Below are 27,162 nucleotides of genomic sequence, written 5' to 3'. Positions count from 1 at the left end.
GAGATACTGTGTGTGTATATATATATATATATATATATATATATATATATAAGGTGAACTTAAAGCGGTAGTAAACCACTGTGTTTTTTTTTTTTTTTTTTTTTATTATTATTGCAACCTGCAAGGTAAAGCCATAATGTGCTAGTATGCATTGTATACTAGCACATTATGTAAAACTTACCTTAGAACAAAGCCTTCTAGCAGTGCGCTTACAAGGCTTCCATCTTTACCTGGTCTTCCTTCCTGGTTCGCTGACTCACCTGGGTGGCCATTTCTTCAGAGCGCATGCCCCGGTGATGTCACCGGCTGAATGTACAGTAAATATCTCATAAATGGTGCACATTTAGGAGATATTTACAGTACCTATAGGTAAGCCTTAATATAGGCCTACCTATAGGTAAGAATTGTGCATGAGAGTTCACTCCCACTTTAACCTTCGTGTCAGAAGCAATGCTACACAGTGCATGTCATCCTAATGGGGCCATGTTCCCTTCTGATGCACTGTTAGCAGCAACACAACCTGAAACGAGTAAAGATCAGCCTAATATTAGTTTATCTACATGAGGCTACATATGCTCAGCCATTGGGGGTTGTTTCCATCTGGGATAGGGAGAGGAGATGTATTGCTTTGCTGCAACAAAGAAAAGGGAAGTCTTTCACCTGGCTATGCACTGTAGGGTGTATGAATATCAAGATTGACCAAACAGAATCATAGATACTATGGAAGGTAACTCAGGTCAAGTACATGTATTTCATCTGTAGTTTTTCATGTACTGAAGTTCATCTTTAACAAATATGAATTGATATTTTGAAAGGCCTGTGCACAGCACAACAAAGAGGTAAATCCACTTAATAAATGTAGATTTGTGCTCCTTGCTAAAGTGTTTTTCAGTCCTTGTAAAAATAATCCATAGCTTTGTAATCCTATATGGTAGACTATGTTAGTTGGAGAAGCTAAAAGTAATCAAGTGGGTAATAATAAAACCAATGGTTCTTGTAGTAAAGATAATCCATAGCTTTGTAATCCTATACTACTAAGTTAGGTGGAGAAGCTAAAAGTAATCAAGGGGTTAATAATAAAACCACTGGTTCTTGTAGGTTCAGTGTTAAGCTCCACTACATTCTGTTACAGTTATAGTTTATTAACTGAGCTGAACATCAAAGAACTGTGCCTTGGATCCCATGTTCTCTGCAGTGTCATCCATTCTCTGCAGGACAGTAACTGGTGTATTCAGTCTTTCTTCGCTGTGATGGATCCCATAGCCAAAATAGATAACGAAGCCTGCAAGTAAAAGAAAATGTACAAGAGTTAATACAATATGCAGAGATGCAAGTGATTACCTAAGGTAATGGAAGTACACCAAGCAGCCTGTCATTAACCGTGTTCCTGAGATAGGTAGGATAGCCTCTTGCAGGAGGGAGTTGTTGTCAGCACTATCTCCATGAGCAGCCCGTCCCCCATAGCAACAGGAGCATACTGAGGCCACAGAGAATCCCATCCTGTGGCCTGGTACGGATGAGTTAAGTGAAATGAAGTGCATGCATGAAGTTGGTGCTAGTTGCACAGCAGGAGCCTATACCGTTACTTGGAATGAGGAAGCGGTGAAACGCTGGACGGGTGGATGTGGGCCAGGCACAGCTTGTCTTTCCTAAATGCAAATTACAGAGGAGTTTTACATTGTCTCAGGATTGGAACCCAAGAGTTAACTGGAAGACAGTTATAGTGCACCGTGTACATTCATACCAAGGACATGCAGTCAGGGGAGGCAGGTGAGGCAGAGCAGAGAAAAAAATAAAAAAGCATCGAGCTTCAAGGGCCGTGGCTTAGTGACCTGGGTTCACAGAGACCCCAAATTTGGGGGGCAGATAGCCAAAGTCGTACCCCACCACTGGTCAAATTGGGGCTCCTAGCACCTATGGTTCCAGAGACAGGGCCATTTTTAATATTGATTGAACCCTGGGCAAACACTTTCTTGGGCCTCCCCTGCTCGCATGCAATTTCGCTCCTCACCTGCTCTGAGACATACAATAAATAGCAGCTAGACTCAAAAACAGTTTATGCAGCAGATCAGGCAGCAATTGCTTGCCAGGGGTTACAGCGCATCATCACCGCCCACTGATTAGTTGCTAGAGCTTACAACACATGCTTGATTATTGGTTGCTAGAGGTTACTTCACATCACTACTGCTCACCAAATGGTTGCTGGGGCTGAGGGGGGGGGGGGCGCTGTGATCAGTGGCAGTTGTAGGGGGGGTGGGATCAGTGGCAGTGCTAGGGGGGGGTGATCAGAGCCAGTGCTGGGGTTAATGGGAATAGTGGGAGCAGTGGTGAGGACGGTATCTGTTGCAGTGCTGGGTGTGGGGAGGAGGGATGAGTGGCAATGCTGGGGAAAGGATCAGTTGCAGTGCTTGGGGGGATGGCATAAGTATTTCTCACTTGCTGTCACCTGTCAGTCAGTGTCCACTTGGTTCCTCCTGCCTGAATGCGAGAGAGGGGAGGAGAGAGAGGGGGGGTGAGAGATAGATGGGGTGAGAGAGAGAGAGGGACGGGGGTGACTGAGAGATGGATGGTCGTGAGAAAGAGGGTGGGTTAGGGGGAAAAGAGAGGGGGGTGAGAGACAGGAAGTGAGAGAGAGGGTGGGTGAGGGGGGATAAAAGAGAGGGAGGGTGAGAGCGAGGGTAAGAGGGGGGAGGGAGGTTGAGAAAGAGGGTGTGAGAGAGAGGGAGGAGAGGGATGGAGGGGGTTAGGTGCAAGCGAGAGAGGGTGAGGAGAGAGAGGAAGTGAGAAAGAAATGGGGGATGAGGGAGGGGAGTGGGAGAGAAAGGGGGGTTATAGAGAGAGGGGAGTGAGGAGGGATGAAAGAGAGGGGGAGTGAAAGAGAGAGAGGGTGGGAGAGACGGGGTGGATAGAGAGGGGGTAAGAGACAGGAGGGTGAGGGAAGGTGAGAGAGAAGGGGTGGGAGAGAGGGGGGGTGAGGGAGGGTGAGAGAGAGAGGGTGGAAGAGAGATGGGGGAGAAAGAAAGGCGGTAGGGAAGAGAGAGAGAGAGGAAGGAAGAGAGAGAGGGAGTAGGAGAGAGAGGGGAGATGGTAAAAGAGAGGGGGTGTGAGAAAGGGGGGTGAGAGAGCGGGGAGGTGAGAGAGAGGGGGTGGAAGAGAGAGGGAGTGAGGGGGCGGGAGAGAGGGTGAGAGGGGGGTGGGAGAGAGAGAGGGGTGAGAGGGGGAGACAGAGAGAGGGGGTGGGAGAGAGGGGGGGCAGAGAGAGGGGGTGGGAGAGAGAGTTGAGAGAGAGAGAAGGGGGAGGGAGAGAGGAGGGGGTGGGAGAGAGAGTGAGGGGGGAAGAGGTGGGGCAGGGAGAGAGATAGGAGGGGGGGAGAGAGAGGAGGGTGGGAGAGGGGGGATGGAGTGTGTGGGGGAGAGGGGGGAGAGAGGGGGTGAGAGAGATGGGGGTGAGAGAGAAGGGGGAGACAGAGAAAGGGGGTGGTAGAGAGAGAGGGGTGAGAGAGAAAGGGGGGAGAGAGGGAGGAGAGAGACAGAGGGGGTGAGAGAGAGAGGAGGGGATGAGCAAAGGAGGGTACTAATATTTATAGGTAAAGTTGATCCAGGGAATATTCGATTGCCTCTCGGGGGATCAGAAAGGAATTTTTCCCCTGCTGTAGCAAATTGGATCATGCTTTGCTGTTTTTTTTCACCTTCCTCTGGATCAACTGCGGGTATAGGATTGTGTATATGGGATTGTATGGTTGGGTTTTCTTTACTGTTTTTTGTTTTTTATCGGTTGAGCCAGATGGACTTGTGTCTTTTGTTCAAACTGACTGAACAATGAGGAGAGAGAGAGGTGGGTGGGAGAGGGGGTGGGAGAGAGGGGGTGAGGGCAGTTGAGAGAGAGAGATGAGGGTGGGAGAGAGAGGGGGGACAGAGAGGAGGGTGAGAGAGAGGGGGTGGGAGAGAGAGGGGATGAGGGAGGGGAGAGAGAGAGGTGGGTGTGAGAGAGAAAGGGGGTGGGAAAGAGAGGGGGGTGGGAGAGAGGGGGGGAGGGAGGGTGACATGTGGGAGAGATATTAGGGTGGAAGAGAGAGGGGGGTGAGAGGGAGGGAGGTGGAAGAGAGAGATGGGGGATGGGAGAGAGGGGGTGATAGAGATACTCCCTAGCCCTGTTCCTGTCTGCTGTCCCCGTGTGGTCCCCTGTCCCAGCCCCTGTGTTTGGGTAGGTATAATGTACCTACCTCCCACCCAGCCTGGTCCTCTGCCTGTCTTCCCATTGATGTCACTGATGGGAGCAGACAGGAGAGGAGGTTGAAGGAGTGCGGGCTCTAGGAGGCGCCAGGGATGCTGCTTCCCGGGTCAGGGTGGCGGTGGAGGTCTTCTCCCTCCCTGGCTCACAGTTGTAGCCATCCTCGTTCTGCTCACCTCCCCTGCAGCCTCCAGGCCACCCCCTCTTTCTGTGAAGATGATATGCAGGGTTCAGGCATATCATCCTGCCCGCATTCCCAAGGATGCCGCTGTTGGCACCAGATTGGCAGATTTAGCTCCGCTGCCATGCACCCTGCCGCCACCACTGGTCCAGGACTCTACATGACCAGGGGCTCAAGGAGCAGCTGCTTTAGGCCACCCATAATGACTGGGCCCTGGGCAGCTTCCCCATTTGCCCTGCGTTAAAATCTGCCCTGTCCAGAGATACGGGGCTCCTTGCGCAGTCTGTCAGAAGCTACGTACAGCGCGGCCAATTTAAATACAAGCTGGCACACGCTGGCTGCAGCAGACTAAGAGTATGAGCTCACAATGCCTCTGACTTCTTGTCAGAGGCACTAAGCTCAATGGGCTGCTTAAAGCCTAGGACCAATAGTAAAGCACCATTAATAGTAAAGCTGTGTAATAAAAATGCTGCAGTGGAGGCTGTCCTCTCACTGCAGTGTCATAGAAGGGGGCATGTGTCTAAAAGGAAAATGCTCCCTTCCAGCCCAGCCCTCTTAACTGCAGGGAAAAAACATTGGTTTATGGGTATAAGGTTTACCCATAACCCCATGTTTTTCTCACACAGTTTCAGCTGCTGCTGAAAAGGGTACTTTCTTAATCAAGCAAAATAATATATATATATATATTTTTCTGAAATTTCATTGCAGCAACTCAAAATGGTGTGCAGTAGTTTGTATGACCTCACATGCTCGTATGCATGCCTGCCAACATCACGGGATGCTCCTTTTGAGACAACAGATAGTGTCCTGGGGTATTTCCTTCCAGATCTGGACCAGGGCATCACTGAGCTCCTGAACAGACTGAGGTGCAACCTGGTGGCGTCAGATGGACCAACACGTAAAGTTCTGAGGTGTTCTATTGGATTTAGGTCAGGTGAGTGTGGGGGCCATTCAATGGTATCATTTCCTTCATCCTCCAGGAACTGGCTGCATATTCAATTTCTCACCACATGAGGCTGGGCATTGTCATGCACCAGGTGGAACCCAGCACCACTGCACTAGTGTAGGGTATGACAATGGGTCCAAAGATTTCATCCCAATACCTAATGGAAGTCAGGGTGCCATTGTCTAGCCTGTAGAGGTCTGTGCATCCCTCCATTGATATGCCTCCCCAGACCATCACTGACCCACCACCAAACTGGTCATGCTAAACAATGTTAAAGGCAGCATAACGTTCTCCGCGGCTTCTCCAGACCCTTTCACGTCTGTCACATGTGCTCGGGGTGAACCTGCTCTCATCTGTAAAAAGCACAGGGTGCCAGTGGCGGACCTACCAATTCTGGTGCTCAATGGCAAATGCCAATCCAGCTCCACGGTGTCAGGCACTGAGCACTGGGGCCCACTGGAGAACGTTAGGCCCTCAGGCCACCCTCATGAAGTCTGTTTCTGATTGTTTGGTCAGAGACATTCACAGCAGTGGCCTGTTGGAGGTCATTTTGTATGGCTCCAGCAGTGCTCATCCTGTTCCTCCTTGCACAAAGGAGCAGATACCCATCCTGCTGATGGGTTAAGGACCTTCTTTGGCCCTGTCTAGCTCTCCTAGAGTAACCGCCTGTCTCCAGGAATCTCCTCCATGCTCCTGAGACTGTGATGGGAGACAATGCAAACCTTCTGGCAATGGCACGTATTGATGTGCCATCCTGGAGGTGTTGGAATGCCTGTGCAACCTCTATAGTGTCCAGGTATTGCCTCATGCTTCCAGTAGTAACATTGACCCTAGCCAAATGCAAAACTAGTGAAAAACAGTCAGAAAAGATGAGTAGGGAAAAAAATTTCAGTGGCCTCCACCTGTAAAGCCATTCTGTTTTGGAGGTCATCTCTTTGTTGCCCATCTAGTGCCCCTGTTGTTAATTTCATTAACACCAAAGCAGCTGAAACTGATTAACTACCCCCTCTGCTACTTAAGGGACCAGATCACTATCCCAGGAGTTTACCTGACTTGATGCTATACTCTGATTAAAAAGTGATCCTTTAATTTTTTTGAGCAGTGTGTATATATATATATATATATATATATATATACATACATATTATAACATAAAAATGTATTAATAATCTATTTATTGTGAAAATACTGGTTTGAAGTTAAAACTTCAAACTTCAGTCATTTGTCTGTTAAGCTACCTACTTGAGTACAGTTTTTGAAAATATATGTAGCACCCTACAGGTAGGTGCTAGGTAAATGCATAGTGGGCCTTGTCTGCCTAAAAGCAGGGTTGTGATTTATTTAGCTAGGGTGTCAGGGCTTCCAGATGTGCCTGCTGAGGGGAGAAGTATCCCCATTGGTCCCTGTGAGAGGATTCTCATAGGGCAATGTGGGAAGCCCACTCAGGGGACACATCCCAGCTTGTAACTACCCCAGAAGGCAGATTATGCTGCAAAGGATTCTGGGAGTGGGTATAAGTTTGAGGGGTGGCGCATGACACAATGTCTTTGGCGGGAGCAGAGTCCCAGGAGGGAGAGAACGGCTGTCTTCTGTCTGAGGAGGAGGATCTCGGGGTGCTGCCTGGAGATCCAGAGAGTGCTGAGTTAAGCTGAGGGGATCCAGTGTGCCGAGAACCTGCGGAGAGTCAGAGGGGTCCAGTCCCAGGAAAGCCTACACAGGTCGTGAGTACTGATGATTGCCCCTGGGGGTCTGCCTGAATTTAGAGGGGACCACTCCGGAAGAGGTTCGGGGATCCAGTGCAAGCTAGGGGTGAAAGGGGGTACATAGGTTGAGGACCCTGAAGTGACAGAGGGGGTACATAGTCAGTGGACCCTGAAAAGCTTAAAGTGTAAAGGGGGCGCCTGCGATTTGGGCCCTGAAGTGTCAGTGCACAGTGTGAAGTGTGCTAGTTGAGAGTTGCAGCAGTACAGGAATTACAAGGAGCTTTAGCAGCCAGTGCAGTGCAGGAGGGAGCCATTCAGTGACTCTGAGCTATTGCAGTGTTACAAGTCAAGGAGTTCTACAGTCCTGGATCTTCTGGACTAAAGTCGAGGATCCAGCACAGTTTCAGTAATTACACAGTGTTCAAGCGCCAGGAAGCGTTGGCTAGCGTCGGCTGGCGTCAAGACAGCGCTAACACCACAATTGTATCTAGTTGAGCCTAAAGGAGTATCCCCCCCATTCCCTTCTCCCATCCCCTTAAATACAATAAAACAACAAAACAAAGAGTTGTCAATGTCTCAGTGCTCACACCCAGGGCCACAGCTCACAAGGGCTGGAGGGGTAACCAGTACCGATGGCAGACCCACATCAGGCCACAGGCCTGGAAAACCTGCTACACTTGGACATATCGAAAGTCCTCAAGACATATCTCGAGGCTACAGAAAAATTTAGAACATCAAAGAGGCTGTTCGTTATCCCATGGGGAAAACCAGTGGGAAGGAAGCCTGCAGCAGGACGCTTGCATCCTGGATTGTCAAACTAATACGTAAAGTGTACAGGGCCAAAGGCATGGTTCCTCCGGAGCAGGTGAAGGTTTATTCTACGAGATCAATTTCTGCCTCGTGGCAGCCAGAACTAACGTCTCCCTGGATACCATCTGCAGGGCTGCCACATGGTCGTCTCAGCACACGTTTCTAAAACATTATAGAGTTGACCCTGGAACCCTCACCACTGTAGAATTTGGAAGAAGGGCAATGCAGGAAGCCCTTTCTTCATCTTAATAAATAAAAAAAATAAAAAAAATGTCTTTGTGTCTTAGCATCTACCCACCCTTTGTCAGCTGTTTTTTTTTTATCACGGGTATGCTGCCATGGAGGTGCCAGGAAAGGGGAAAATTGTATCATACTTACCGTAATTTTTCTTTCCTGGTGCCTATCCATGGCCGCACCCTCCCTCGGTATTCTATATCACAGGAGAATGCTGGGAGTAGGTATGCTAGTTAGTAACCTTTAGTTTTGGAGAGTAGGAAGTAATGAACTCCTGCCGTGTGTTGCGGTGTCCTGGTGACAATTTCCATAAGTATAGTAATCGACCATTTAGTTGCCATTTTCATCACTTTTTCCTTTTGCCTCTAGTTTGGTGACAATGTCATAAGGGATCATAAGTATACATTTCCTCCTGTTGTGTCTCCATGATGTAAATGAAGGGAATATCCCATTCATAATAAATTTTGACTCTTCCCTACTCAAACTAAAATTTTGGCTCTAGACGCATAATGCTAGAATGGGCCTGTGCTTCTGTATGATGAGGAGAGGAGTGTGGGTGTTTTAACTTGCCCAATACAATAAAGCGGTTTTAGGGTATAGATCAGCAGGTTTTGAGAGAACAGGCCGAGACTCCAGGGATGACTGAATTTAGTTGGGTAATTGTAGAATGCATACTCTAACAACTTTTTCTTTCTGATAGACTGAAGAGTATATGATGGTCCTGCTTCTAGAAGAAATTGTGAATGATACAGTTAAGCAACACAAGATGGAGAAAAGATGCCCCATACAGAATGGTAACATGGTAACATAAGTCATGTAGTCTTTCAATTGGGAATCCTAATGGTCTTTTCCCCTGAAAAGCAGTTTATGGCTTGCTTTTCCTACTTTGGGTGGTCACTGGGACTGTCAGTGAGGGGGAAATCAAGAACAACCTGTGGCTGTGACGGATCACCCTGTCCCTGGATTGTAAACCCCTTTTTGTTTTTATTCTAATGAGCTGGGGACATTGCCTTCGATTTCATTTTATGTTCACTTTATTCATCTACCGAACAAACAACTGAACAGTCAGACTCCTAGCAGATTGCTAATATCAGCTCAACCACTTGTTTTCCACACATTGTTGAATAGGCTAATACGATCTGTGTCTTGAGGTGGGATGGGGATTATGTGAAGTCTGCCTGTCCCATTGTTAAATGTTAATGAGCCCACACTGTTTTGGTCCAGATGGCTAGATTAGTTCAGGTTAATTCTGTATACAATTTCATCTGCATATGATGTAATCAGACTCACCGGACCTGATAGTGTATATGTGTGAGTGGGTTCAGTAATCAGTCCCTGCTTACAGTGGTGTATTTAGGTTTTGTGCTGCCCTAAGCCTGACTAAACTTATGCACTCTAAGTGAAATATGACCCACCTTTACCTGTAAAGGCCACACCCCTTCCTGTAAAGGCCACACTCCTTCCTGTAAAGGCCACACTCCTTCCTGTAAAGGCCACACTCCTTCCTGTTTTTGACCCCCCCTTTCATCTGTAAACCACAGATCACAACCACAGCCTATCAGAGCCCATCAGTGCAGCCTCATTACTGCCCACATTTTTTTTTTTGCATGGCATTGCTCTGGATTGTATAATTTTGTTTTACCACAATCTGAGGTGAATTCATACATTCAAAATAAGACTAGTATCTGGACTATTCAATAGACTTATGACCTACTTGAAGACATGATCTATATACTAAGAAACATCTTGTTTCCTACAGTGACTACACAGTGCTCTTTTGATAACCATGTATATTAAAAAAGAATAGCGCGCAAATGCAAAAGAAATCACTACCAAATCTGAAGACAATCCATAAATAAAAATGGGGATTTGGTCCCACCATATGGCCATATCGTGCTCAAGCCCACTACTGCGTCAAAGTACTCCATTATCAGTGGGTCCTACACTATTATGGTATGATAATGGGGTACTTTGACGCAGTAGTGGGCTTGAGCACGATATGGCCATATGGTGGGACCAAATCCCCATTTTTATTTATGGATTGTCTTCAGATTTGGTAGTAATTTCTTTTGCATTTGCGCGCTATTCTTTTTTAATATACATGTCTTTTGATTCATAGCTGCAGCAGCTTTAGAAATACATGGGTATGCTCCCCCAAATTTTTTGCCTCTTTTGATAACCGCATGGCGATTGCAGTGTCCAAAGGTCTGACCACGCCATCTCTGCTTCTGAGCTCTGACAATGTGATTGGTTTGGACCAGTCCTCCTGTTCCCAGCTTTCAGTGGCTACAAGCAGGGCTGCTGATAGAAATCGCAGGGCCCCGTACAGACTACCTGACAGGGCCCCCCCCAAGAAATTATTAAATCTTAAAAAAAAAAAAAATACATTAAAAACACTATTAGAAGACACAAATACAACATAACTCACAGAATTCCTGTTAAATCTAAAAGATGAAACTGAGTTGATCGATAGATCTGTGTGTGTGTGTGTGTGTGTGTGTGTGTGTGGGGGGGGGGGGGTGTTGGGGGTCATGCACATGGGGGAATCAGTGGTTCATTTATGTGGCTTGCGGCACCTGGATCTGTATGAACACAGCTGCAGGTCCTAATCTGACAGGCGTGGGGGTGCAGGTGTACGGCCCAAACAGACAGTGTGCTTTTGGGGGGCCACTCACCTGCACACCTGTCTAGATAGGGCCTTCGGCTGTGTTCATACAGGCGTAGAATCCCAATAGAATGACAGCCCAACCCCCTTCTTCACACAGCCAGAGTACCTGGAGGAATGAGCCCCTAATTATATTTTTCTAACCTAAAAAACAGATCTCTCCAGCGATGTGCTGTCACTACTAAGAGGGATTCCATCTTCATCTGGTCTTCTCTCTGGTTTCTTGGGCTCTGGTTATTTGGCCAAATTGCGATGATATAACTCGCATGCATGCATGTGCATGTCATGGTCACAGCACAGCTCTCTCAATAAGTGGTATGTCATCCAAAGAGAGCACAGTGCACATGCGCTGGTGCTATCACTGGCTGCTACTTTTATAAGCTATTCCCTGAACCTACAGGTAAGTCCTATTATAGGCTTACCTGTAGATACAAGATAAGAAATGGGGTTTCCTCCTGCCAGATCAGTTAGTAAATGGGTATAGAAGTAGTTGATACATGGATGCAGAGAAAACTGATAGTGAAGGGGAGAAGAAGAAAAGTTGCATAGTTCAGAAAGTAGTCTGGGGCCCTTTTTCACACTTGTGCGACCTAAAAGTTGTGCGATTTTGACACGATTTTGCTGCGATTTTGTCTGGACTTGAAGCATTGCCTATGTCTTTGGACCTCAATACGCATTAAAATCGTCCCAAAGTAGTGCAGTGACTACTTTGAAGTTGTTGCGACTTGAAGTCATACAGATATGAACGGCACTCATTGGAAATCATGGAGTACGACTTGTCATGCAACTTTGCAGTCCCAAATCGCAGGACAAGTTGCACAAGTGTGAAAGGGGACTGGGGGAGAGAAGTGGGAAGCCCAGCTACTGTACATAAAGCACACTAAACAGCACTGGGACAAGATAACAGGCATCTTTGGAACCGGGGTAACAGTAAATTCTTCACCCCATGGAAATGCAGCTTTGACTGTCAGAAAGACAGAGCAATGGGGGAGAGAGATAAAAAATATATACAGGCTGGGACAAGGAGTATAGGAAGAAGTGCACAGAAAGATACAAAATTTCAGAGATAAACTCCTGAGCAGAGATAACATTGCAGTAAGGAGGCTGGGGGGCACACAGGGAGGGGGATTAGTGAGGGACAACTGTCTCTCTCAGCAGATAAAAGCTGACAGCAGGGAGAGAAATCAGTTTTCAGTTGCTAGAGGAAGATTTCTGTAAATGCCGTTCCCTGTGTGCTCGGGCCCCCTACAGGAGGACCGGTGGTCCCCCCCTATCAGCGGCCCTGCCTGGGCCCAATACAACGGGACCAGTTTTGCTGCCTTATCAGTGGCCCTGGTCCTCCTGTAATAGAATTACACCACCCCTCTGAGTGCAGTCCAGCTGATAAAGTACTTTACTCCCCATTTCAACAAACTTCACTTTGTGGCCCTGCCTGGTGTCATAAGTACTGTGGCATAGTTCATTCCTATGGATATGCTGTATGCATTCCAGTCTAAAGCCTTCCAGCAGATTAGGACTTATCCATAGCAATGTAGCAATGAATAGGGCCATGGCGCACATGCACAATACTAATTATAAATAAATATAGGCTACATATGATAATAAAAATTCACCAATTGTTGTGGTAAGTTATTTTCAGTTGTATTTTTTTTTTTATTTTAAATTTGGATATTTTTTACGTAAAGCAGCTACAAATATTGTATACTGGCCCATGGACTGTGTATCCCTTTGTCTCCCAAGCCCCATGGTGCTTTAGCATGGAAATTTCAACCAAGACTTGCAATGTTGTGGCCTTGCCATCACTCCTGCCCCACATTCCTAGTAAGGCTGCCCATTGTGTGATTTGTGATCAGAATATGCATGACAGGGCACCCCAGGTTTTTAGGCTCTGATGGCATTCTGCAAAAACAGTGATGACCGAATTGAGCAATTAGAGGTACTTGCTACACAATTCTTGCCTAATTAAGATGTATGCAAAGCGAAACGTGGGTGTGGCACTACAATACACCTCCCCCTATTCTTTAAACAGCATCATAAACACCATTTAAAAAGTTTTTGCAAGCAGTGCAATAAAAGTGCTAAGTGCAAGGAAATGCTATGTGCAAAAAAAATAAATCATACAAATTTAACAATAAAGCCCAATAAAGTTCATCATAAAGATGTCATAAAGTATTTCTTGTGCTTCTTATTTCATAAAAGTTCGAAAAGTGCTGAAAGAAAACGGCCACTTTTCATTCCAGTGCCGGTTTCAAGCTTCCCTTTACACACCAGATTCACCGGCCATCCATGGCCCCTTATTTTCGTAAGTGGGTCTAATGTTGCTTGATGCCTCTCCTCCAGGCTCCTCTCTCTCCCCGCTTAGAGTGTATCCAAATGTCGCTATCTCTCCTCCAGAGATAAATACAGGAGTACATGAAGCAAACCAAGAATGCTTCCAATATTGTATTACCTATTAACTTCAGTTTATTTAATTGTGTTTCCTTTAAAACAATGGTCCATGCATTTCTTTTTCCAATACCAGCCAGGATACTTAGTCCAACAGTTTTAATCAAATAAAAATGCTCAGGAAGCCCTAAATTCATCCAACTGGGTGACTCCAATCCGCCGCCTCTCTTCAGGTGTGGCCGCTAGAAGTAGCTATCCATGGGATCGCTAAGTTGGATGAACTTTAGGGCTTCCTGAGCATTTTCACTGGATTAAAACTGTTGGACTATGTATCATTGCTGGTATTGGAAAATTAATCTTGTAGACAATTGTTTTAAAAGAAACACAATAAAACAAACAGAAGTAAATCGGTAATACAGTATTGGAAGCATTTTTGGTTTGATCCATGTACTCCTGTATTGGTCCCTAGAGGAGAGATAGTGACATTTGGATACACTTCAAGCACAGAGAGAGAGGAGACTAGAGGAAAGGCAACACACTATTAGTCCCACTTACAAAAATAAGGGGTCATAGATGGCCGATGAGTGTGGTGTCTAGAGGGGAGCAAGAAACCAGGACTGGAGTGAAAATTGAACTTTCATGAAAAAAGAAGCACAAGAGACACTTTATGATACCTTTATGATGCACTTACCGTAATTTTACTTTATTGTTATAAATTTATCAGACTTTTTTTTTTTTTTTTTTTCCACATAGCATTTCTTTGCACTTAGTCCGATTGCAAAAAGTTTATTAATGGTGTTTATGATGCTGTTTAAGGAATAGGGGGAGATGTATTGTAGAGCTTCACCCAAATTTTACTTTCCTATACATTATGTCATCAAAAAAAACTTTTGTTGATATATTTGGGGGCTGGCAGCTGCTGGAGTTTTTTTACATAATACCATAGTGCAGATTTTCTATCATCATTTAGATGTATGCAGTCATAACAGGAGCATTTCACAGGTACCACCTATCTTACAGAAGAGATTTACAAAAATTGTGCTGCCAGGCATGGACTATAGAGGGCCCTCTTCAGAGAAAGGATTGGTCCTTTGCTGACACCCTTTATTCTCTCTCGTTGTGCAAAACAGTTAACCCCCCCAAAAAAAACAAAAAAAATATTTGGATACTTATAATATGTTGTGTCTGCAAGCATATTTGCCCGTTATGTCTCATTGTCCTGAACCATTACACATTACTTATATCAGCCCATCTTTCTTGCTCTCTCTTTTATGAAAAGCTGTAAAATGGAATGGTGCTACTCTATCCGGACCATCTGCTACTTTGCTTGAAAAAGCACATGCTACATTGGCAACATGTCAGTTCCTGTGAATTTATTTGTTTAAATATATTAAAAAAGGGTTAATACTGTCCACCAACCTTGCAGGTTATTTTCAGTCCTATGATCCTTCACATTTTCATACATGCATTCTAATATAATTTTAATTTACCTTTTCTTTCCACTTGACCATGCGTTCACTGCATGGGTGTGTTGGAAGAGACTGCTGCTCCAACTCCGCTAGTGCCAAGTATAGTTTGAAGTAATTGGCTTCAAGAAGGTTAGCTCTTAGGGCTCTTTCACACGGGCGGTCCAATCAGATCCGCCTGTCAGTTTTTTAGGCGGATCTGATCGGATGCCCCATTCAGCCCTATGGAGCAGCGGATGTCAGCGGTGACATGTCCGCTGACACCCGCTGCCATCCGCATCCGATCCTGTCCGTGAAATCCGGACGGATGGAAACCCTATTTTCCATCCGTCCTGGGGATCGGATGGGATCGGATGAGAGCGGACAGGCGGTCCGCTCTCATCCGATTCCCCATAGAGAGCAGCGGGGGCTGTGACACCTCCCTCTCCGCACTGCAAACGGAGACGGAGCTGTCATCCGCCGGCTCAGCAGGGATCGCGGATCGATCCCCGCTGAGCAGCACGGATCCGCATACGGAGGCGGACCGTGTGAAAGAGCCCTTAGACTGGTCTATAATAAATGTAACATGCACATTTAACCACTTGCCGACTGCCTAACGCGGATCTACGTCGGCAGTCAGCCCCTCACAGGCAAAGTGACGTAGGGCTACGTCACTAGCTTGTGAGGGTCTAGGGAGCGAGCGCGCGCCCCCGGAGGCGCGCTCCCGCTCCCGCGTGGTCACGGACCCCCCCCGCGCCTGTGACCAGCGGACCCGATGTCCGCCGGTCACTCGGCGATCGGCGGGGGAGAGGGAGAATGTCAGGCAGCTTGTGTAAACAAGCCACCTGTCATTCTCCTCGCTGTAAAGACACTGATCAAACGGATCTAGTATGTAGATCCGTTGATCAGTGTCCTTACAGATCAAGCCACAGCCAATCACAGTAGAAAGCACGCCCCTAGGGATACACACAGCCCCTCCCTCCCAAATAAAGTTAACCCCTTCACAACCAGTGTATTTTTACAGTAACAGTGCATATGTATAGCACTGATTACTGTAGAAATGTCACTGGTAACCCCAAAAGTGTCACAAATGTCAGTCAAGGGTCCGATCTGTCCGCCCCAATGTCGCAGTACCGCAAAAAAAATCGCAGATCGCCGCCATTACGCGTTAAAAAAAAAAACAACAAAAATGACAAAAATCTTTCCCTTTGTTAGTAAACGCGATAACTTTTGCGCAAACCAATCAAAATACGCTTTTTGCAATTTTTTTTACCAAACATAGGTAGCATAAAACAAATTGGCCGAAAATTTTAAAAAATTTTGATTTTTACTTTTTTTTTGGGGGGGAATTTCATATAAAAAAATGTGAAAAATATTGTTATTTTTGCAAAATTTACGCTCTTTTTTGTTTATAGCGCGTGATCAAAAAATCGCACAGGTGATCAAATACCACCAAAAGAAAGCTCTGTTTGTGGGAAAAAAAGGACGTCAAATTCGTTTAGGTACAGCGTCGCACGACCGCGCAATTGTCCGTTAAAGTCACGCAGTGCCGAATCGCAAAATACCCCCTGGTCAGGAAGGGGGTAAAATCTTCCGGGGCTTAAGTGGTTAAGAACATGACCAAGCAGTCTGGAAGATTCAGAGTCTACGAACCAAGATCTTAAATGGGTTGGTTCTATTGTTTTTGGGGTCTTTTAACTGTTAGAATATATATGTGTTCCAAAGGATTCTGTTGAGAAACAAACTTCAGCTCAGGGACTGATAGTTGGGGGTCCCTGAAAAAAATACTCTGATACTTGAGACTTGGACAGTGTTGAGCATTGTTTTAGTACTGAATAGATTAGGGAATGGTTATAACCTATATCAGTGCCAACCGTGTCCCCATTGTGGTCATTTTCATCTTTTCTTTACCTGGTTTACCTGGATAACAAACAGGAAATTAGAATAACCCCCAAAAAAGTAAAAAATCTGACAATGACGTTAAAGTGTTACTTAACCCAGAACCATGCATTCACTATATCCGGTCTCCCACAGTACACAAAACATGGAAATGCAATTATTTTAGTAAATATAAACTGCTAAATACCTATTTTTTATCAGCGGTATATAGCAGTCTTGTGACTTCTATAAGAGACACAATGCAGAGGATTAACCCTTTAGGTACCACAGTGAATATAACAAGCATGCTTTACTGCATATACACATTGATTTTACTGTTGTGGGTTAAGTAACACTTTAAATCTTTCCTGCTCCCTTAATCCATTTATACAATGGATATAAAAAGTCTTCACGCCCCTGTTAAAATGTCAGCTTTCTGTGACGTTAAAAAAGGTGACAAATATAAATCATTTCAGAACTTTTTCAACCTTAAATGTGACCTATAAACTGTACAACTCAATTAAAAAACAAACTGAAATCTTTTTTTTTTTTTTGGAGGGGGGGGGGAGAGTGAAAATAAAAAACTAAAATAATGTGGTTGCATAAGTGTGCACGCCCTCTTATAACTGGGGATGTAGCTGTGTTCAGAATTATGCAATCACATTCACACTCATGTTAAATAGGAGTCAATACACACCTGCCATCATTTAAATTGCCTCTGATTAACCCCAAATAAATTTCAGCTGTTCTAGTAGGTCTTTCCTGACATTTTCTTAGGCTGGCCATACATGTTCAATTTTTGTTGTACAATTTTCTGATAGATTTACCACAAACCACATAATGTGAGGTCAAAGCTAAACAACACTTTCACTTGTCTCCAATTAGGCAGGCCTTTGTACTACATACTTGAAGGTAAATTTCAAGAAAATTGGACAGAAAATTGTAAGAAAATTGGATCATGTATGGCCAGCCTTAGTCACATCCTACAGCAAAAGCCATAAGAGGGATCTCATTGCTAAAATGAATCAGTCAGAAGAAGGGTACAAAAGATTTTCCAAGGCATTAGATATACAGTGCATCTGGAAAGTTTTTTATTTTTAATACATTTTCAAAGATTTTGTGCATATGTGCATAATCGATTTTGTGGCCATCCGCTTGCTTTTAGTCGCCTGAAAAGGAAATGGATAGTTACGATTTTTTGTTTTGTTTTACTTACCTTGTTATTATAGAAAAATATACTCACCTTTCTTCCACTTCATCCCTCTGTGGCCGCGGCCCGCGCCGTCACTTCCGGTTTGCAATGATTCCTGGGAGCTGAACGTCATCGCTCCCAGGAATCAATGCGACGGCACCGGCCCCGCTCGTCACTTCCGGTGCAGATTCCCTGCTAAACAGCTTCTGGGCATGACCAGAAGCTGTGGAGGAATGCGGCGCCACACCGGAAGTGACGAGCGGGGCCGGTGCAGTGTATCGTGGGACCGAGGAGGACGGAAGAGGACGCAGAAGAGGATCGCGCTGGCTTCAGCTGCCCACATCCGAGATGGCAGCGCTGGAGAAGAAATTTTAAAGGTAAGTATTTCTTCTTACAGGTAAGTGCGAACCGGGACAGTACAGAGGCTATCCATTGTGGAATGTACTAGCCCTGACTGTCCCGGGGGTATTTTTATTGAAACATTTTTTTCATGGCCGGAACTCCACTTTAACATTGTCATTATGAGGTATTGTTTGTAGAATATTGGGGAAAATAATTAATTTAATCTATTTTGGAATAAGGCTGTAACATAACGAAATGTGGAAAAAGCGAAGCGCTGTGAATATTTTCCGGATGCACTGAACCATGGAAGAGAGTGAAGAAAATATGGCACAACAGTGACATTACCAAAGCTGGTTGTCCCTCCAAAACAGAGTTGTATAAAGTACCCTAAACCGATACTTGAGTAAAAGTAAATGTGCTCGATCAAAAAAGTGACTTGAGTAGAAGTGGAAGTGCTCGATCAAAAAGTGACTTGAGTAGAAGTACTAAAGTATTCAACATTTTTTGTACTTAAGTATTGCAAGTAGTTTTTTTTTAATTTTTGCTACTCAGGTACTGAAAGTAAAAGTACCAGTAGTTTTGAAAAAAAAATTGCTACTCAAGTACTGAAAGTAAAAGTACAAGTACTGTGTTATGTAGTTATTAAAGAAAGAAGTCAAAAGTTTGAACATCATATTGTTTTTTATTATTTCAAATGCAGCTTTTATTTATACATACAGTAGCATTTATTTTCGTATGCGCTGATAATACAAGTTTTGAGCTTCATGAAACCTGCCATCTACTGTTCTGGCAGTGGTAATTTTTATAATTGTAACGAGTAACTATGCAGCACAAAAAAAAATATCAGAGTAGAAGTATTGAAATCATTGAAAAAATGTAGTGAAGTAAAAGTGGAAGTAGGAGAAAAAAATTCTACTCTAGGAAAGTACAGATACCGCCTTTCGGTAATTAAGTACAGTAGTGAAGTAGTTCTACTTAGTTACTTTTCATCTCTGCTCCAAAATAGATGAAAAGACAAGAAGAAATCTGTTTAGGGAGGCTGCCAAGAGGCCTACAGCAACAGTAATGGAGCTGCAGGAATATCTGGCAAGTACGGGCTGTGTGGTACATGTGACAACAGTCTCCCGTATTCTTCCTATGTCTGGGCTATGGGGTAGAGTGGCCAGAGGGAAGCCTTTTCTTACAAAGAAAAACATCCAAGCCCGGACAAATTTTGCCAAAACACATGTGGGAAAACGTGTTATGGTCTGATGAAACCAAGATTAAACTTTTTTTGGCCATAATTCCAAAAGATACGTTTGTCACAAAAACAACACTGCACATCACCAAAAGAACACCATACCCACAGTGAAGCATGGTGGTGGCAGCATCATGCTTTGGTGCTGTTTTTCTTCAGCTGGAACAGGGGGCCTTAGTCAAGGAAGAGGGAATTAGGAACAGTTCCAAATACCAGTCAATATTGGTACAACGCCTTCAGGCTTCTGCTAGAAAGCTGAACATAAGGAGGAACTTCACCTTTCAGCATGACAATGACCCAAAGCATACATTCAATTCAAAACAATAGAAAAATATATGTCAGCGCAAAAACAAATATAAAGTCAGTGGCGTGCAAAACAGTGCAAATATACCAGCACTAACAGTGATAAATCAATAGAGGTTGCAGCGCTATCTAAATGAACTAAGTGTAACACAACAAATCATGATAAAGTGCAAAGAATCAAATGAACATGCTACAGTCCAAGAGAAAAAGTCCAAATAAAACAGAGAAATTATTGTAGTTCCCAGTGCTCAATTGTATTATCTTAAGTGTCACCAAGATGATATGCTCCACCAAATAGAAACATAGACTCGCATGAGCCAAACACCAGTAATCAACCAGTGATGAACAGAGTACTGGTATAAAATCCATAAACAAGATCCATAAAGTGCAACACAACTAATGCAAGCAATGGTAAAGCACTTACTTTGAATGCCGTCAAACTAAAATTAGGATGGCGGCTGGACCTCGGACGTATATCTCTGCTCAAGAGCACTTTATGGACCTTGTTTATGGATTTTGTATCAGTACTCTGTTTATCACTTCTTGATTACTGGTGTTTGGCTCATGCAAATCTATATTTCTATTTGATTTGTACTACTTGTTTTATTAAATAAATTCCATTTCTCTTATGTCTGGTTATCCATCTTACAAGACTGGTTTGAATACCCCTTGATGACACCGCTCTGAATGTGCTGGAGCACATAAGTCTCTGTCGTTGACATCATTTCCAGAGAGACATCATATTCATACCATATTGTTTGTTTGTTGTCCTATAATTTAGACAGCATATGGTTCCGGTGAGTTTGCATTCTTTCTATTTGGTGGAGGATATCATCTCGGTGACACTTGAGATATAGTTGAGCACTAAAAAATACAATAATTTCTGTTTTATTTGGACTTTTTCCCTAGGACTCTAGCATGTTCATTTGATTCATTGCACTTAATCATGATTTGTTGTGGTATACTTAGATTGTCATTGGAACATTACTCATTTAGACAGCACTGCAACCTTTATTGATTTATACATTCAAATAATCAACAAAGGATGGCTTCATCGGAAGATTACATTTTTGGAATGGTCCAGCCAGAGCCCAGACCTGAATCCAATTGAAAATCTGTGGGGTGATCTGAAGAGGGCTCTGCACAGGAGATGCCCTAGCAATCTGACAGATTTGGAGTGTTTTTGTAAAGAAGAGTGGGAAAATATTGCCAAGTCTAGATGTGCCATGCTGATAGATTCATACCCAAAAAGACGAGTGATAGTCTTTTTTTTTTTTTCAAAAAAAGGTTTGAGTGCTGTAATAAAATCAAAAGGTGCTTCAAAAAAGTATGTAACCATATTATTTTATTTTTTATTTTTACTTGAACCGAGTTGTACAGTTTATAGGTCACATTAAAGGTGGAAAAAGTTCTGAAGATATTTATCTTTGTCTCATTTTTTTACATCACAGAAACCTGACATTTTAACTGGGGTGTGTAGTCTTTTTATAACAACTATATGTCCATTAACCACTTTAGCTCCGCTCACATTGCTGCTACTGCAGCAATGTGGCTCGTTATCGTCCAGCGACGTAGACCTACGTCGCTGGAGTCCACCCCTTGTGGGCGGCGCGCGCGCCGCCGGGGACTCGCTCCCGCTGTGTTCAGTCACAGCGGGAGTCGGGCCAGGGGAGGAGCAGCGGCGATCGCCGCCGCTCTTCCCCGATCGTCGGGGAATCTAGTTTGGAGATCCGCCCGCTTGTGTAAACAGAGCGGGCGGATCTCCTAAGTGACAGGGAGTGACAGATCGGAGTGTTCAGCATAGCTGAACATGCGATCTGTCCTTGTGTCACTCAGTCACCTCCCCCCACACACGTTAGTAAGCACCAGGCATACATTAACCCCTCCCTCTCCAATAAAATTAACCCCTTCCCTGCTAGTGTCATTTTTACAGTAACAGTGCATATATATATATAGCACTGATTACTGCAGTAATGTCACTGGTACCCCCAAAAGTGTCAAAAATGTCAGTTAGGGGTCCGATCTATCCGCCACAATGTCGCAGTCCCGCAAAAAAAAATCGCAGATCGCCGCCATTACGCGTTAAAAAAAAAACACCAAAAATGACAGAAATCTTTCCCTTAATTAGTAATCGCAATAACTTTTGCGAAAAACCAATCAAAATACGCTTATTGTGATTTTTTTTACCAAACATAGGTAGCAGAAAACAAATTGGCCAAAAATTTTAAAAAATTTTGATTTGTACATTTTTTGGGGGGGGAATTTCATATAAAAACATGGGAAAAATATTGTTATTTTTTCAAAATAAACGCTATTTTTTTGTTTATAGCACAAAAAGTAAAAATCGCACAGGTGATCAAATACCACCAAAAGAAAGCTCTGTTTGTGGGAAAAAAAAGGACGTAAATTTCGTTTAGGTACGGCGTCGCACGACCGCGCAATTGTCAGTTAAAATCGCACAGCACCGAATCGCAAAAAGTGGCCTGGACGTAAGACAGCAAAATCCTCCGGTGGTAAAGTGGTTAAATACTTAAATGTATTCTAATTGGTAATTCCTGCAAGGGACAAGCACTGTGAGCCAATCAGGCTTCATTGCATTGTACAGTGCTGTGTAAATAATCTGAGCTTGTTGATTGGAAGAGAGATGACTTTATTAGTAAGCTGATGTTCCTTCACTATCCAATCAACGTCTTGACCAAGATATAATTTTTTGACCACAGTGAAAATGAAGCAAATTGTCAGGACTTGTAAAGTGTCTGGCAAACATTTAAACAATTTGTCTGCATTACAACAAACAGGAAGAAATACCGGAATATACACTGATTTGATTGGAAATGGGTAGATATTTATTATCTCCGTCGATCAAAATAATAACCAATTAGTCCAACTATTATAAGAATCTTATTAATATGTTGTTTGTATATCCATGAAAGTGATTTATCTATATATTTTTTGCCGTAATATATTCATTGCTGGATGAGCACTGGAAATTAGCTCCGCTCCCAGCATAGTATAAAAATTGCGTCTGTGTACCGGTAATGATGTCTATAATAATGCCCAGTGGGAGGGCGAAACGCGTCAACGTAATTTCCGGTACGGCACTTTGGAATCGTCACTTCCCGTTAACTTCCTGGATCAGCCGTGGAACGCACGCCGATAGCGGCGTTCGCGGAAGCTTGTACTGATTTATCTTGCAACACTATATCCTATGTTTGTGAGTATGTTTTTTTGGCTTCTAGTAATAAATTTTATCAAACGTACTTCACTATCTTTGCTTTCTTGCTTCTGATATTGGCTTTGTGGAGGAATCCCGGACCACCTTTGACAAGAAAAATTATAAATAGTCTGATACCATCTAGGAGAAGTTCTAGCGCATTACCACATCTAATTGCTTACAGGCTTTTCTGACCCTCCGGGGTCCATTTGTTCTGGTGAGTGGGGTACTCACATATAAGTAGATAAGAACAGGCACATAGATTTAGTGGCTGGGGATCCAAACAGCGGCGTCCCGCATGTATCCAATCAGCATAGAAATGTTGGTAACCGGCTCATGGAAGGGGCGTGTGGACAATTGCGTCTGGAGTCGCCAACGTTTCGTCATAAAAAAGACTCCATCTGGGCATGACTCATGCCCAGATGAAGTCTTTTTTGGATACATGCGGGACGCCGCTGTTTGGATCCCCAGCCACTAAATGTATGTGCCTGTTCTTATCTACTTATATGTGAGTAGTTTTTTAATAAATATACTATTTTATATCTTACTGGATTACGCTATGGTCTTTTTGTACCATTTTTTTTCTTACACCCTCATCTGACCTTTATGGAACTTTCTTGAGGAATATATTATCTCCTGATGTTATCCATGACCCCTTGGAGTTCCTGAGATCCTTGTGCACAGAGGTGTCCCCTACTCACAGAATTCCTGGGTGTCATAAGGAGGAAGAATTGATTCATATTTCTGGATTCACTTTCAAATATGGGACTTTTTTTCTTGGTTCTTCAGTCACTCCCGCTTTATTGTTCTCTTTATATGAACTTTTAAGTTTATCATTTTTCATGTCACTAATTATTTTAGCGCTGCACTTTTTGGATTATACTGATAAACATTAGACTTTCATATATTTTAGATTCATTACACAGTGAAGTAGTGAAGTAGTGCAAGCCTTTTATTGTTTTAATATTGATGATTTTGGCATACAGCTCATGAAAAAACAAAATTCCTATCTCAAAAAATTAGCATATCATGAAAAGGTTATCTAAACGAGCTATTAACCTAATCATCTGAATCAACTAATTAACTCTAAACACCTGCAAAAGATTCCTGAGGCTTTTAAAAACTCCCAGCCTGGTTCATTACTCAAAACCACAATCATGGGTAAGACTGCCGACCTGACTGCTGTCCAGAAGGCCATCATTGACACCCTCAAGCAAGAGGGTAAGACACAGAAATAAATTTTTGAAGGAATAGGCTGTTCCCAGAGTGCTGTATCAAGGCACCTCAGTGGGAAGTCTGTGGGAAGGAAAAAGTGTGGCAGAAAACGCTGCACAACGAGAAGAGGTGACCGGACCCTGAGGAAGATTGTGGAGAAGGACCAATTCCAGACCTTGGGGGACCTGCGGAAGCAGTGGACTGAGTCTGGAGTAGAAACATCTAGAGCCACCGTGTACAGGCGTGTGCAGGAAATGGGCTACAGGTGCCGCATTCCCCAGGTCAAGCCACTTTTGAACCAGAAACAGGGGCAGAAGCTCCTGACCTGGGCTACAGAGAAGCAGCACTGGACTGTTGCTCAGTGGTCCAAAGTACTTTTTTCGGATGAAAGCAAATTTTGCATGTCATTCGGAAATCAAGGTGCCAGAGTCTGGAGGAAGACTGGGGAGAGGGAAATGCCAAAATGCCTGAAGTCCAGTGTCAAGTACCCACAGTCAGTGATGGTCTGGGGTGCCATGTCAGCTGCTGGTGTTAGTCCACTGTGTTTTATCAAGGGCAGGGTCAATGCAGCTAGCTATCAGGAGAGTTTAGAGCACTTCATGCTTCCATCTGCTGAAAAGCTTTATGGAGATGAAGATTTCATTTTTCAGCACGACCTGGCACCTGTTCACAGTGCCAAAACCACTGGTAAATGGTTTACTGACCATGGTATTACTGTGCTCAATTGGCCTGCCAACTCTCCTGACCTGAACCCCATAGAGAATCTGTGGGATGTTGTGAAGAGAAAGTTGGGAGACGCAAGACCCAACACTCTGGATGAGCTCAAGGCCGCTATCGAAGCATCCTGGGCCTCCATAACACCTCAGCAGTGCCACAGGCTGATTGCCTCCATGCCATGCCGCATTGAAGCAGTCATTTCTGCAAAAGTATTCCCGACCAAGTATTGAGTGCATAACTGAACATAATTATTTGAAGGTTGACTTTTTTTTGGATTAAAACACTTTTTTTTTATTGGTCGGATGAAATATGCAATTTTTTTGAGATAGGAATTTTGGTTTTTCATGAGCTGTATGCCAAAATCATCAATATTAAAACAATAAAAGGCTTGCACTACTTCAGTTGTGTGTAATGAATCTAAAATATATGAAAGTCTAATGTTTATCAGTACATTACAGAAAATAATGAACTTTATCACAATATGCTAATTTTTTGAGAGGGACCTGTATATTATGGGGTTGATTTACTAAAGGCAAACACACTGTGCACCTTGCAAACTGCACTTGCTCCAGAGCTTAGTAAATGAGGTAAAGCTTAAATTTGCAAATAGTCAATCACATGCAAGAAAAATGAAAAAAAAAAAAAGGATTTTTGCTTACGCATGATTGGATGATGGAAGTCAGTAGAGCCCTCCCTCATTTACTAAGCTCTGAAGCAATTGCTTTAGTAAATCAACCCCTATTCGTTTGACATTGCAGCTAATCACAATAAAAAAGGTTTATCAAGTAAAAGGGGTAGAAAGCAGAACTGCCATAGTTTGGTATTTATAGCAGGTCCAAATGTTTACTTTTTTCTCCCCTAGGCCAGTCACCCCTCCAAAAACTGCCTCATGCACACTGTTCTACGTAAATATTTAAACATATTTAGACAAATCTTACATATAGCGGATTAAATATTTGTTACCTGTATTGAAAAGCAGAACTAGCCAAATAAGGCGTCATATATTGATATTTTCGCATAGTTTCATTGTTCCAGCTCGGAGCAATTTAAGTAAGTGGCCTCATTAACACCGGAGTGTTTGCAATCATTGGCAGCATTCCTGTGATTCTGCCTGTGATCCTAAAATGTTCTGCAAATCTGACAAATCACACCACGCTTGTTCAGGTGCCATACTTTTTCAATGGCATCTAAACACAGGTGGGATTCTGCCATGACTGTCGCTCTGCAACTGCGGCAAACCGCTCCTTTTTGAGTGACAACTTTCGGGTGATGCGGTTTGCTGCGACTGAAGTGCAACAATCACACCTGCATTTAGCTGCCATTGAAAATGTATGGCATCTGAACAAGGGTGGTGCAATTTGTCAGTTTTGAAAAGCATCTCTGGAATCACAAGCAGAATCGCCGCAATTGTGCCTGTGATCGCAAACAGCGGCCTGTATGTGCCACACCTGGTTGATCCATGGAAGCTGGAAATCACTATAGTAGGCAAGACTGCTAACAATGATTTCTGTTAGCTTATGAGTCCCATGCCAAGTGGATGCCCTGCTGCATGTTGCGGCATTATCGCTACCCAATGCGACCCATGTATTTCTATGGTGACATGTTGCAACTGCATCTAATGCATGATTTTGGCGTGGTAGTGTGACATTTACAAGGATAAATCAGGTGATGGGGAGGTAACACATTTCCTTCTCACCACCTATCAAACACCTCTGAAAAGCAATCCACTGTGGATCTCTTTTCAGAAGGATGGCAAAGGCTGCCGCACATGTGAACGAGGAAAGCAGGGTAGGAAGGTGTAGGACTTATTGGGACTATTGGCATCCCCTAAAGATCGATGCTTGATTTTGGAAAAACCCCCCTAGAAGGTATGGGCTCCATGACATGTTCTCTCGGAATGTGATGTCACCACACGGATGACTGAAGGATGTATACTGTATATGTAATTATCTGTGTTCAGTAAACAGTTAAAAGGTTTTGATGTTTGGACTTGTGGAGGGGCTATGGAGGTGCAAGGAGAATTGTTTTGGGGTGCTTCAGCATACCCACGCACACCCCTAGTGCCACCTATGTCTTATAGTGACAACATTAACTTACTGTACTATATCTATGGAGGAGCAGTGTTGTCACCCCAGAACAGGAAGTGTGTTAGAACTACCATATTTCGCAATGTTTCCAGTAGGATTAGTGAAGTGCACAGCTTAAAGCTGGATACACACTATCCAACTTTTGTGGTTAGATTTCCTTCAGATTTACCTTTTCTATGTAGTGCAAGGGCCTGCCAGATTGCATACAAATTGAAAGTGTTTAGGTTTGACCTCATATTATATGGTTTTGGTAAGTCTAAAGGAAAAAGTCTTCAGAAAATCTTATAGTGTGTATGGCCCATTAGGGTCAGAGGACAGCAGGGAGGTAGTGATTGGAAGATTATGAATAGAGCAGGGACGTGCGGTGAGGTCAGTGG

The 27,162-nt window shown here is 43.8% G+C and overlaps 1 protein-coding gene across 2 annotated transcripts in view; it reads right to left on the bottom strand.

Moving 5' to 3' along the window:
• Positions 1-1,053: 1,053 nt before the first annotated feature.
• The window catches only part of LOC309552113 (cationic amino acid transporter 2-like), a 251,702-nt gene continuing 225,593 nt past the window's right edge, over positions 1,054-27,162 (bottom strand). For both annotated transcript variants that reach the window (XM_082252917.1, XM_082252914.1), the window contains one exon: positions 1,054-1,282. In XM_082252917.1, the coding sequence (XP_082109043.1) occupies positions 1,143-1,282 (140 nt within the window). In that variant the 3' untranslated portion in view covers positions 1,054-1,142. The remainder of the gene's footprint in view (positions 1,283-27,162) is intronic.

This window comes from Pelophylax lessonae (genome assembly GCF_965119305.1).
Source record: "Pelophylax lessonae genome assembly, chromosome: 4".
Lineage (NCBI taxonomy): Eukaryota > Metazoa > Chordata > Amphibia > Anura > Ranidae > Pelophylax > Pelophylax lessonae.
This window is presented reverse-complemented; position numbering and strand designations above follow the sequence as displayed.